The sequence below is a fragment of the Malus sylvestris genome, chromosome 2 (genome assembly GCF_916048215.2).
Source record: "Malus sylvestris chromosome 2, drMalSylv7.2, whole genome shotgun sequence".
In the NCBI taxonomy this organism is placed as follows: Eukaryota; Viridiplantae; Streptophyta; class Magnoliopsida; order Rosales; family Rosaceae; genus Malus; species Malus sylvestris.
The window spans coordinates 25,612,552-25,624,038 of NC_062261.1; the positions used below are offsets into that span (position 1 = coordinate 25,612,552).

Sequence of the window (11,487 nt, forward strand, 5' to 3'; positions counted from 1 at the left end):
GGAATGAATGATCCATAAGCATCAAAGTTAGAACATTCGAGTTCTAAAACATGGTTTTCATGAAAAACGTCAGGTTTTCATGGGTGTATTGTTTTATGAAAACTTCAGGTTTCAAAGGCACTAAATTTGAAAATACAGGTTCAATTAAGTATAGTGGATTTGAGGTTCTTAAGGAACTCAAGTGTGAGAGCTTCAGGGTCGATCGTAGAAGCAAAATAATGACTTCGGGTCATATTCATTTTAGATGGCTTTGGGCCAAATAATTAAGAAAATATAACCTAGTGTGGCTTTAACTAAAAACGTCCAAAAAATATTGGGGTATGGATAAGAAGCGGGGGATGTCAAAATATGGCGTCGGGTCGAGAAAAAAAAATGATGCAACCTAGCATGTGTGGGTTGGGTGCAACACACGGCCTTGCAAAGAAAATTGAAGGCCATTGGGCTTGGGGACACGACTGCCAAAAAGCCCAGTCTACTGCAAGGTAAGTTGCAGTATTTGGACCGAATGTATGGGGAAAAAACAGCAGCGCATAGGCTTTTGGAGGCAGGCCTAAAGTGCGGGAGGGCCGAGTTGACAAGCGCAATAATGTTGGCTTGGTGGACCGAGTGGGCATGACAAGCCCAGCAGCGCAGGCTTGTGAGAAATAGGCCCCAAAGATGTTATTATACGGCTTGGAGGGGCTGTTGGCCCATGCAAATTTCAAACCCAAGCACATGCCTGGTTCTCACATGCAACAAGCCCAAAAGTTGCTGCCTCACGAGTCCAATGCCTAAGCCTTGGGATGTAGGCTTGGTTAGGTTGGCGTTGCTACAGGCCATGGCTTAGAAAATTTTTCCCAAAATTTAATTGTTTGTTTTTTCTTCAAAATTCCTAGGGTTTGAAAAACCCTAATTGCTTATAATTTCTTTCGATTCTTTGACTCACAAATTCCACATAGCATAAATTGCGTAATGCATGAACAAATATATGAACATATACAATATATAAATATATCGGAAGGAAAATATAAACATAGGAGGGTTCATGCATCATGGGGAATGTTTTCATGCTTCAAAGTCGATTCAAATATCTTACTTTATTTTAAGTGTACTTGATTGGCAGAAAACAATAAAAGCCTTTGAATTTGTAGAGGTTCCTTCTCAGAAAGCTAGAATTGCATCTCCAATGCATTGTATCATGTTCAACACAGAAAAATTAAATTGAAGCAATAACATGTAGATCAATTCAATAACATAGTAAATTAATCATAAAAATAATGATTAAAACGTAATACTCTCCTGATTGAAGATCAAACTCTCTTTAGCACAGCGTCAAGAGTGTACTGATAACGTGTGTGTTATTCTACCCGTTGTGCTTTTATTTATAGTAGTAAGGAAGGTTAATTCCTTACCCTTTTAGAATTACAACTCTAATAGGATATTAACTACTAAAGGGAATATAGAAGATGTCCCTAGATATGTTAAGATTTACACAATCACATTCCTATTCCAATAGGACTGCAACAAGAAGTTCTAAATTGGAAATTTTCACCACATTAATCGAAAAACTAAATTTTTTAAACCAAATGATGTGATTGTAGATGATTCGATTATTGATTAAATATCGATTAATATACTTGTTTCTTATTAATAACACATCATTTGGTTTACAATTTAATTTAAAAAATTTAGTTCCATCCTTATGTGTAAGCCCAATAGTTCATCTGCCCACAATCTGTTGAGGTCCCAAAAAACCCAAAACAAGCCCACTTAAACATTTCAGTCCAACATCGCAACACACACCGAATTCTGCAGAACGAAGCAAAACAAGGTGCTTTATTGTCATCGGCCAGAGGGACTCAGATGCAGGAGGAGGAGGAGACTCCGGAGAATGGAAGCGGCGGTAGCGCTGGGTCACACACCCACTTGTGGTGGGCCGGGGCCAGTGCGGCTCAGCTGGGTTGGGCCGTTATGTCATCCCGGAAAGGCTGCGCCGGTAACTCCTTTACGATGCCTTTCAAGGCCTTCGCCGTTGCTTCCCTCTACGTCGGCTCTGTGGCCACCGCCGGCGTCGCTGGCCTCCATGCCTCTGGCATCCGCGAGGTTATCTTCCTATTTCTCTATCTCAGCTTCCCAGGGGTATATCAGTCATTTTATGGAAATTCTTCATTGGGGGAGCATTGCAATTTACTACATTGATTGTATTGCTTGTGTAATTTGTAATTACAAGTACGGTCTCCACATGAATCATGATTATATGGTAGTTTATATTTATATTTCTGCTGCTTTTTTAACATCAAGATCATATGCTCCTCATTCATCAGAATTTCATTTGTTAAATTCAGTAATATAAATATATCTTATGTGTGTGTATAGATATAGTGAAGCAAAGTACTCTCCTTTACTAAATAAAACAATGAAAATTGTAATGTTCAGTTTATGTTGAACTAGTGAAGGACTAGTTTTACTGGTCAAGGGAGGAACCGAAAACTGAGTGAATGATGTGTTGTTGAGGTCTCTTGGGAAGGAAGGACAGTTTGGTGGAGAAAGGAGTAAAGTGAATTTCTTTTGTTTAGGTGTCATTTGGGGCATTGGGTGTGAATCAAATTTTAGACCTATGCGGGTGGTTGAGTGGCTTTCGGTTCCTTTTTATCCGTTTTGATCTTTTGGGTTTGGATTCTTAGCATTTTTTGGTAGTTTTCTTGGGTTTTTCTTGTATACTTCTCATTTATTATGACTGTGCGAACCCCGTCTGGTGCTCGTATGATTATAAGAGAATTCTTCCTCCAGTTCCCTTAATCCGAAATCATGTTTTACTCGGCAAGTTTTGTTGCCGAATTTCATTGGCTTATGTTATTGGTTTTGTTGAGTAGATCCTTATATACTGCTTTCCCCAGTTTCTCTTTCAAACCTTGTGACTCTTCGAGCTGCATAATGACCCAGTTTAAGGCCCTGTAAGTTCCCCAAGTTACTCTTCACTCTTAAAATTCTTTCAAACCTGTACCTCAATAAAAACCCTGGTTTCCTGATTGCAGACTAGCTACCAGAGTGGAACAACTTGTGAGGTTTACTATCTAGATTGTTCAGTCCTTGTTCTATCTGCAATTCTTTGTACCCTGGTTCTTCTTGAAAACATGAACATTAATTGCCGTTCAAGTCACCTCATTTTCTAATGTTAGACCCAGTTACTCCTCACTTTAAAATTCCTTCAACCGTCTACCCGAACAGAATCATAAATTTCCTGGTTGCAAACTAGATACGAATAGTGGACCAACTTCTCAGGTTACATGTGTAGATAGTTGAAGTTCAATTCATCTTCTATCTGCAACTTGTTGTATCTTTCCAAAATATGAACAGAACTTAAGGTGTCCTAAAGGAATTGAGATACCACCTTTCCAAAATGGTAATTAAGTTGTTGCTTACTGTCTAATATAGATGGGAGATTTAAGCACACATGTCAAGGGACTTAATTTAGATGTATGGTTGCCTTGTTCTTAGTTTGTCATAGATCATATGTGTTTGGGGGCTTGCGATGTGTTCGGACCCTCTAGTGTTGTGCATATTCTATTTCAGTAATGATTGGGGTGTTATTTACAGAGAGATTGATTTATTGGCATATCTTATTTGATCGGTTAATTGAGCAAGACAAGTAGACGACAATAGTCAATATTGTTCTACCTCGCATATACATGTACTCACACAGCTGCACCTTGTGTTACAGGTGGAGGATCTAGTAGAGCTGGGTGCCAACATAAGAACTGGACTTGGGGTACCCCGGAGGAGGTCGAGGGAGGAATAACCTTTCAGTTTTAGGTTTCGAAAAGCAGTTTTTATCGTATAAAACCCACACTTGGGTTGGATTTGCATCTTTGTGCATTTTGATTTGACTTGATTACTGATCGAGAAGTATTTATCGTCTCATGAGTCCATCACTGTCACTTGTCTATTTACGGTGCATTTACAAAGGAGGTGTAATTTGAGAGTTGTAGGTGTATTTAAGCAAATGTCATTTGCTTCCTCGGCGTTTAGAGGAACTTAGCTTCTCTTATCAGACAGTGAAGGGAACAAGTGGAAGGAAAGAAATGAAAATGTTGCAAATCGCGAATTACAGGTTTAAGAGGATGATTACTTGATTGACAAGTAAACAGATGAAACACCGGTGGTTGCGTGAGCCAATTATGTAAAGATTGTCCAACAAGATTCCATGTAAGAGCGAGGCGGCTGCCGAAGCAAAAGATGCCTTACAAACCAAAGGTTGATGGTATTCTTGAATATATTTTGGTAAGTTCCAATATTGTCCTCTGTCCGTTCTAGCCTGCATTCCCTTATCCTATCAGCTTAAACTATCATCTTGTTTCACTCTGGGAATCAGACCGTCTGATTCAAGGTTCTGAACAAACAACTTGTTATTCACTAAAATTGTTGATAAATAAAGGAGCCGGATTTGGTTGAATCGGTGGAGTCGGTGGATTGAGTGAATTGGAAGGGCGGTAGTTCTGTGGAACGATTGGTTGCGGCGATGGGCTGGGTATGTTGGGTTTCGCGCTGTTTGTTCATCGCCAAGAGTCCCACACTAAACGTTGTCGACCAGACAAAAGGACGGCTAGCAAACACACAGAACCAACACGTATGACTATGGGTAATTTCGTAATTTACTCTTCCGCTGAGAAAATAAAGAAGAGAAAGCGCAGTAAAATAAGGGCAATTTCGCCAACGTGCTTATAAACAATGTTTTTTCCATTGCGCTTTAGCATACTGTTGACCCTAGAAATTACCAAGCCTACGTGGCGCGCAGGCCGAGTAATCTATAAGCTAACTACGTCATTCGGTGAATGCGGGGCGTGCCAACTCGTCGGCCGAGCTCGGCCGAGGAGTAAATTTTGTTGATGTTGCGTTGGGTGCGCGGCTGACTTCTGCGTCTTGCGATTGCGGTCGAGAAAGGAACACGTCTCGGCCTCTTGGGCTCTCGAACCTGAAGACAAGGTTACTATTCTTACGAAGTTCACGAGTCGTCGTCGTCGGATTCAGTCACAGTGATGTTATTCGTCAGAGTAAACTCACGCCGAATCGACACTAGAGTGTAAGGGCACAAATACTCAAAGCAAATATAAGTTTTAATGGTGAACGTGGTTCGGCCGTCCGAATGCCGAACTCTAAATCCCACTTGGGAATATCCAATCATAAAATAACTCGGCAAGCAAAACGCCGAATTCGATATACCGTAACACCTCACTTCGCCGAGAAGGCTAATGAGATGACCTCAATCAATAAGGATCCGGAAATCCTCCTTGACCGAGACTTGGATAGGTAATCAACCGTTCTCGCCGCAGTGCTGTTGATGCCAACGGAAGATACTGCGAGATCGACTGATTCTACGGTGACAGAGCTATCTATGCCGACTTAAGATATCACCGGTTGCTTTCACAGTGCTGTTGATGCCAACGGAAGATGTGTCAGCGAAAAAGAAGGAAAAATCTCAAGTTGTTGAGTTTGCGCAGGGCAGTTTTGTATCGATTTGCAGGGGCTTGAATGATGCGCAACCTCTTCTATTTATAGCAACGGCTCCCCCCAAGGTCGAGTTAAAAACCTACTCAGACTAGGTCTTCTTCTCCTGATCAGCACCAACTCGACCAGTCCTACTTTCACTAGGATTGTGAACCTAGTCCTTAACCGAGCCGGATTTGCTTCCGGGTCCTGCCGAGACTCCTCATTGCACTAGGACTCGACTTCTTGCGTTATGACCTAGCTGACCTAGGTTTGGAGGCCCACGTACTAAACGATCCATGGTATTCTTGTCGCAAGGCCTTCCGGGGCGAGAATGATTCTATACTCGGCCCAAACTATTATTTTGGGCCCAAACACATACATAATTTGAAACAGATTAGGCCACTCTGACATGGTCTTGACCAATTTTTTTCTTTATTTTTTAATGGATTAATACTTTCGTGAATTAAAATTCACAAGTATCGTGTTTTCATTGTACTCAGGGATGTATTTCAGTTCAATGTTGATAAGCTTTTGGCAGATTTATACATCATGCTACACTAACAGATTGAGAAGGATAAAACGCGAGATACAGTGATTCGAAAAAAGAGGTCCAATCAACAGGCGAAGCACTTTACTTCTTTAGTTTAGAATATGGGAAGCATATGTAAACTATCAACACATGTTTAATTTTCTAGAAAGAAAAAAAGTTCATAAAGAAATTCACGTAAATTCTGTAAAATAGACAAAAGGTGATTCTAGACTCGTATTTCACACAGAATGTTTTGAGTTCGTTTACTCACGTTGGTGAATCACACAATGATGATAACGAGAAGCTAAAATGTCTGTGAGGCTTCTCAATCCTTAGAATGATGGACTAATGTGGCCACTTGCTGATCCCCTTTAAAAAAAAAAATCAACAACAAAGGCGGGAAATTGGAATAAAAAATAAACTATGTGCCACATGTTCAGGGCCACTTTTGTAATTCCACGCAGACGATTTTGAAACGGAGAAAAAAGTGCGCATGTGGGCTCGTTAGTGGGGGGAGGACACCGGAAGGAAGTAACCGCCTTAACCGCCACTACACAAAACGATAAAAAAAAAATTACAGAGTGTTGCACAACTCAGAGAAGAACCAAAAAAACCCAGAAAACATTCCCCCCAAAAAAATAAAAAGTTACTTCTTCTCTGCGTGTGAGGTAATTAATTGTGAATGGAAGGTAAAAAAGAAGAGGGTATAAGGAAAGGACCATGGAAGGCAGAGGAAGACGAAGTGCTATTGAACCATGTGAAGAAATGTGGACCAAGAGACTGGAGCTCCATTCGATCCAAGGGCCTCTTGCAGCGAACCGGAAAGTCTTGCCGGCTCCGTTGGGTCAATAAGCTCCGACCCAACTTGAAGAAGTAACCCAATTTACCATCCGCCATTTCACTGTCTCTTGTGTTTTCACTTGTTTTTCGTTGGCATTTTGGTTTCATGAACTTGAAGATTGATAAATTGATAATTTGATCAGGATCTTAGAAATGGGTTACTGGGTTTCGTTGGTATTTAAGATTTAAGAAATGGGTTGTTGGTGGGTTTTGTAACTAATTAAAGTTTAAGAAATAGGTTTTGCTGCTAGTTAAGATTTAACAAACGGGTTGCTGGGTTTTGTTGCTAATTAAGATTAAGAAAATGGGTTGTTAGCAAGTCTAGTGGTGGATTACTTGGTGGTTTAGAGTATTTCGCTTCTTGTAACTTCATTCCTCGTTTGAACACTCCTCCTTCCCTTATTCTAGTTTAGAGTAGAAATATGGTCTGTGATAAACAAAGAAATGGTTGTTGGGTTTCGTTAGGTTCGAATTCGTAGATGACGAATTCGATACTAAATTAAGTTGCCTATTATGTGACTTAGTCACTCCCTCTTTCCCTTAGTGTAAAATATAACGTTGTACTCAACAACAAAAAATTGAGATTTACGAAACAAGTTATTTTTTTTTTTTTCTTAATTGAGAAAAAGAAATGGGTTGTGGGGTTTTGTTACTAATTGTGGCTGGAATCTCTGTTTTTTTTCAGTGGGTGCAAATTTTCAGTGGAGGAGGAGAGGGTGGTGATAGAGTTGCAGGCACAATTTGGGAACAAATGGGCAAGAATAGCGACCTATTTGCCGGGGAGGACGGACAACGACGTCAAGAATTTTTGGAGCAGCAGGCAGAAGAGGCTGGCTAGGATTCTACAGACACCAACAGCAATCACGTTCTCCTCCAAATCACATAAAACCAGAAGGGAAGTCTCTGTTTTTCATGAGCTTCCCACTTTACAGGCAATTTACCTTTTCTTCTTTAAAAAGAACTTGTACATGAGGATACGATGCAGGATAGTGGGCCCTGTTAAAATTTTGTCGGAAATTTAAACTTAGTCAAAGGAAAAAGAGGACCCCACACTTTTACAAGGTTACAAAATGGTACCATCCTCTAATAGTAGTGTAGTTACGCTCCAATAACTGTTGTTTATTAGATGACAGGTCCTTTTCTTCTTTTGCTTCAGGCTCCAAAATTCAATTGCTCATCAGAGGGCGAACCATCGTCACAGGCTCCGTCATGCTCGTCACCGCCACCTTACATTCGGAACTCTGAGATCATCAAAATGGTGCCGCTGCCGGATATTGTTAAGCCCGAGTCTATTTGCTTCAAAACAAACCCTGTTCAACATGAGCTCACCATAACTGATAAGGATCCATGGAATGAGTCCCAGTCTGTAATACCTTTCCTGCAGAACCCACAGCCCCAAACAGACCTATTCTCATCCGAAACCCAAGAACTCTTGGCAAGGTTCGACCCCTATTTCGACATGTTAGTACCTCTGGATGCTTCGGAGCTTGGAAATGGAGAACCACTTCCCATGGAACCTCCATTGTTTGAACCAGTAGGAAGCTGTGTAAGCTGTGAAAGGGAACAAATCGACCATACCATGGCTCCGGATTGTCTGTTCGATGACTTCCCGACAGACATGTTTGATCAACTTGACCCACTTCCGAACATATCAGGGCAGCATTGACTGACAATAACCTTCTACCTCTTCTATAACTTTTGTATTGGTAATTTTTGTTACTGGCATTCTTTGTACTAGACACTGACCTACTTCTAGTAGCTAGTAGAGTTTTTGCCTGCTTAATTCTTGATTCACGAATCAGCTTTCATTCAGTTTTCTTTTTTTATCTCGTTCAAATCGAAAACCTTTTGAAAGAAAAGTCAAGAGTTGGACTAAAATTAACAGCAATAGAACCAGATCAATAATCTAGTAGCAATGAAATCACTAATGATATTTCAATTCAATTTCTTTTGTCAGTGTTTAAACCGGAATTTGATCATTCTGGTTCTGATACAAAGGAAGCTGTGGTTTTTGTTCCTTTCTAACCGGACCCTTCATGGTCTAGCAGCAAATACATGGGAATCTGAAGTTGCGAAAACAAGTAAAGAAAACTATTGTCTGATCAATATGTAAATCCAGTGAATCCCAGAATGATCTCTCCAGTAACAGGAATATTGGCGTAAAAATGCAGTCAAGTGTGCTAAAAAGAAGGCGATTATTACGCTGTTGTCTTGTACTCTGATATTCAGTGTCAATCATCTGTTCCTGAGGTTAGGAGTGAGTAACTTACCCCAGTCCGGCCACGATTTCCGATTACCTCAAACTTTCCTGCAGCTGATGACTGGTCTTTGATGGGCCTTCTTAGTTCTAAATATGCACAGTATTCTACTTCGTATACTGTTGCGCCCTCCAGGAATGCGGAAACTGAAGAACCAACTCCTTCACCTGCACAAAGATGCTTTCTCTTATATTTGAAGGTTGTGTAGCCTTTTGGAGGCAGAAAATGAAAGTTGACGACGTTTAAAAATACAACCAAAAACATGTCAAAAATACGAAACAGAAAATGAAAGTCCGAGAAAGTTTCGAACCAGACATGAAGCCTACCATGAGTGACAAGGAGCAAGTTTTCTGCAGGGTATTTATCAGCAAGGGCCTCAATGACCTGAGCATATCTAGCACGCGCACCAGTCACGCTCTCTCCCCAATGGGGCAACTGAGTTTAATCACGGGAACAGGTTCCATCATGAAAAATACTAATCATTCTACGTTCATATACGCACAAATGTGCACCGAGAGATTCTCACTTACATCTTTGTACACTCGTTTCGCAGTTTGATCAACTGTCCCAGCCGGGAACATAGCCTCAAGATCTGGTATGTTGAAATCCCATTGCTCATCTTTCGGAGCCAAATCACCGTGAATCGCCTCTTTGTTTAGCATCTCGCATAACCCATATTCAATTGAGACCTGCAAAATGGGAACAACAGATTGCGGCCCCGTTTGGGATTGAGGTGATTTTAAAAAAAGCCACTGTGAAAAAAAGCTGAGGGTCATTTTTGTGTTTGGTAAACTGAAAAAAAAAGGCTTATTTTGGAAGCTGCTGTGAGAATAAGCTGAAAATCAAAGGAAAAGCTGAAGCTGCTATTTGTTGCTTTGAAAAAAAGCCAGTTTTTTCAAAGCACACGGAGCTACAGTGCTCCTTTAATGAAAAGACACACTATCATCCTGCTTTTTTTTCCAAAAGCACTTTCACAAAAAAGTTTACCAAACACTCTACTGACTTTATTTCACAGCCGCTTATTCTCACAGCACAGCCGCTTATTCTCACAGCAGCTTTTTTTCAAAGCACAGCAATACCAAACCAGCCCTGCATCCTACAATATCATTACCATTCGAGAGCTTTCTTTGCATCCTACAAAATGAATCCCAAGATTAAATACAATCGAGCTATTTCTTAGTATGTTATATTGTCAGACAGTGAATCAAAACTTCTAACTGCGCAAATTTGTTGACAAGGACAATATAACATGTCAGATATCTACTCTAATTGTCAATAATATTTACCGTGAACACTACAAAATAACATACACACACACATAAATACATATCCAAAGGGTAGTGCTATGACCAAAATTTTTAATGAAAAATTAATAAAAATACTTGAAAATTTTAAATTTTAACGATAAGAGAAAATAAAGACTACAAAAATTAATTTTTTAATGTAAAAATATATTTTTTCGTTAAAGATGAACAGTACTGAATTTTTTTTGTTATACGATGCAATCACAAAGTTTCAACATTTAGTACTAGAATATCAAAATACGTATATATGTATATGTATGGGCATAAATGGTGGGGGCCCACCTTAAGCTTAGAAGGGTCGACGGTGACCGGCTGGTCGCTCTCGTATTTGGAGAGAGAAGGGCCTTCGGTGGCGGAAAGGGCGGTGACGACTTGGACGGCAGTCTCGACGCATCGCACGAATGGCGAGACGAAGACGCGATGTATTGGAAACCCGAGATCCGATCGGAGCTTGGTACCCGTGCAGAAGGCCCGGAGCTTGCCCTCTTCGATCAGAGGTGGGTCCCACGGCCTGGGTGATTGCGATGTCCAGAGGGGCTCGAAGTTGTCGATGCGGTCGCCGTGGCGCATGACAACGACGTTTTGGAAGTGGTGGGCCGTGGGCGGATCGGAGTCTTGGCTGATCGATTTGGATTGATTTTTGGACGCGTCCATTTGGGTAAAAGCCTTGAGAGAGGTGGAAGTCAGATGGAGGAGTCAGCAGAAGGATGAGAGCTATTCTTGTTGATGGTAATGTTTTAGAGAAGGAAATTTAGTACGGTCATTTAGCTTAGTAATGATGTGGATCAATTTTTTTTGACTTCGGATTTCCCTAAAATGCGAAGAAGAGTATCGCTAGACCTAAATGCTAGACCTAAATTACTGTACTATATATTAAAATTGCATTGATTTATGCTTTTAGCAGATTGATCGTTTGATTTTTTAGACATAGTTAACCTGAGACTGTCTGTTAGGTTGCGTTTGTTGCATTAGACTGTCTCGGACTGGACTAGCTTCAGGGAATAAACTGGACTGGCTTAGTGAAGCGTTTTGTGCAATATCGGACTAAGAAGCAAGATAATGAAAATAGTATTGTCACCAGTTAGATGTT

General features: G+C 40.6%; 3 protein-coding genes across 3 annotated transcripts; 2 read left to right on the plus strand and 1 right to left on the minus strand.

The window, feature by feature from the left end:
- Positions 1 to 1,749: 1,749 nt before the first annotated feature.
- LOC126634346 (uncharacterized) lies at positions 1,750 to 3,898 on the plus strand. The gene is made up of 2 exons (XM_050304864.1): positions 1,750 to 2,082; positions 3,701 to 3,898. The coding sequence occupies exons 1-2, from the start codon at positions 1,843 to 1,845 to the stop codon at positions 3,776 to 3,778; spliced, it is 318 nt and encodes a 105-aa protein (XP_050160821.1). The 5' UTR covers positions 1,750 to 1,842; the 3' UTR covers positions 3,779 to 3,898.
- Positions 3,899 to 6,608: 2,710 nt separating this feature from the next.
- On the plus strand, positions 6,609 to 8,618 carry LOC126634358 (transcription factor DUO1-like). Its single transcript, XM_050304870.1, has 3 exons — positions 6,609 to 6,868; positions 7,521 to 7,767; positions 7,992 to 8,618. Exons 1-3 carry the CDS (start codon positions 6,678 to 6,680, stop codon positions 8,499 to 8,501), a joined length of 948 nt encoding a protein of 315 aa, XP_050160827.1. The 5' UTR covers positions 6,609 to 6,677; the 3' UTR covers positions 8,502 to 8,618.
- A 124-nt stretch (positions 8,619 to 8,742) lies between these two features.
- LOC126634347 (uncharacterized) lies at positions 8,743 to 11,188 on the minus strand. Its single transcript, XM_050304865.1, has 4 exons — positions 10,680 to 11,188; positions 9,624 to 9,782; positions 9,420 to 9,528; positions 8,743 to 9,260 (listed from the first exon to the last, which is right to left on the minus strand). The coding sequence occupies exons 1-4, from the start codon at positions 11,049 to 11,051 to the stop codon at positions 9,067 to 9,069; spliced, it is 834 nt and encodes a 277-aa protein (XP_050160822.1). The 5' UTR covers positions 11,052 to 11,188; the 3' UTR covers positions 8,743 to 9,066.
- Between the last annotated feature and the right edge of the window lie 299 nt (positions 11,189 to 11,487).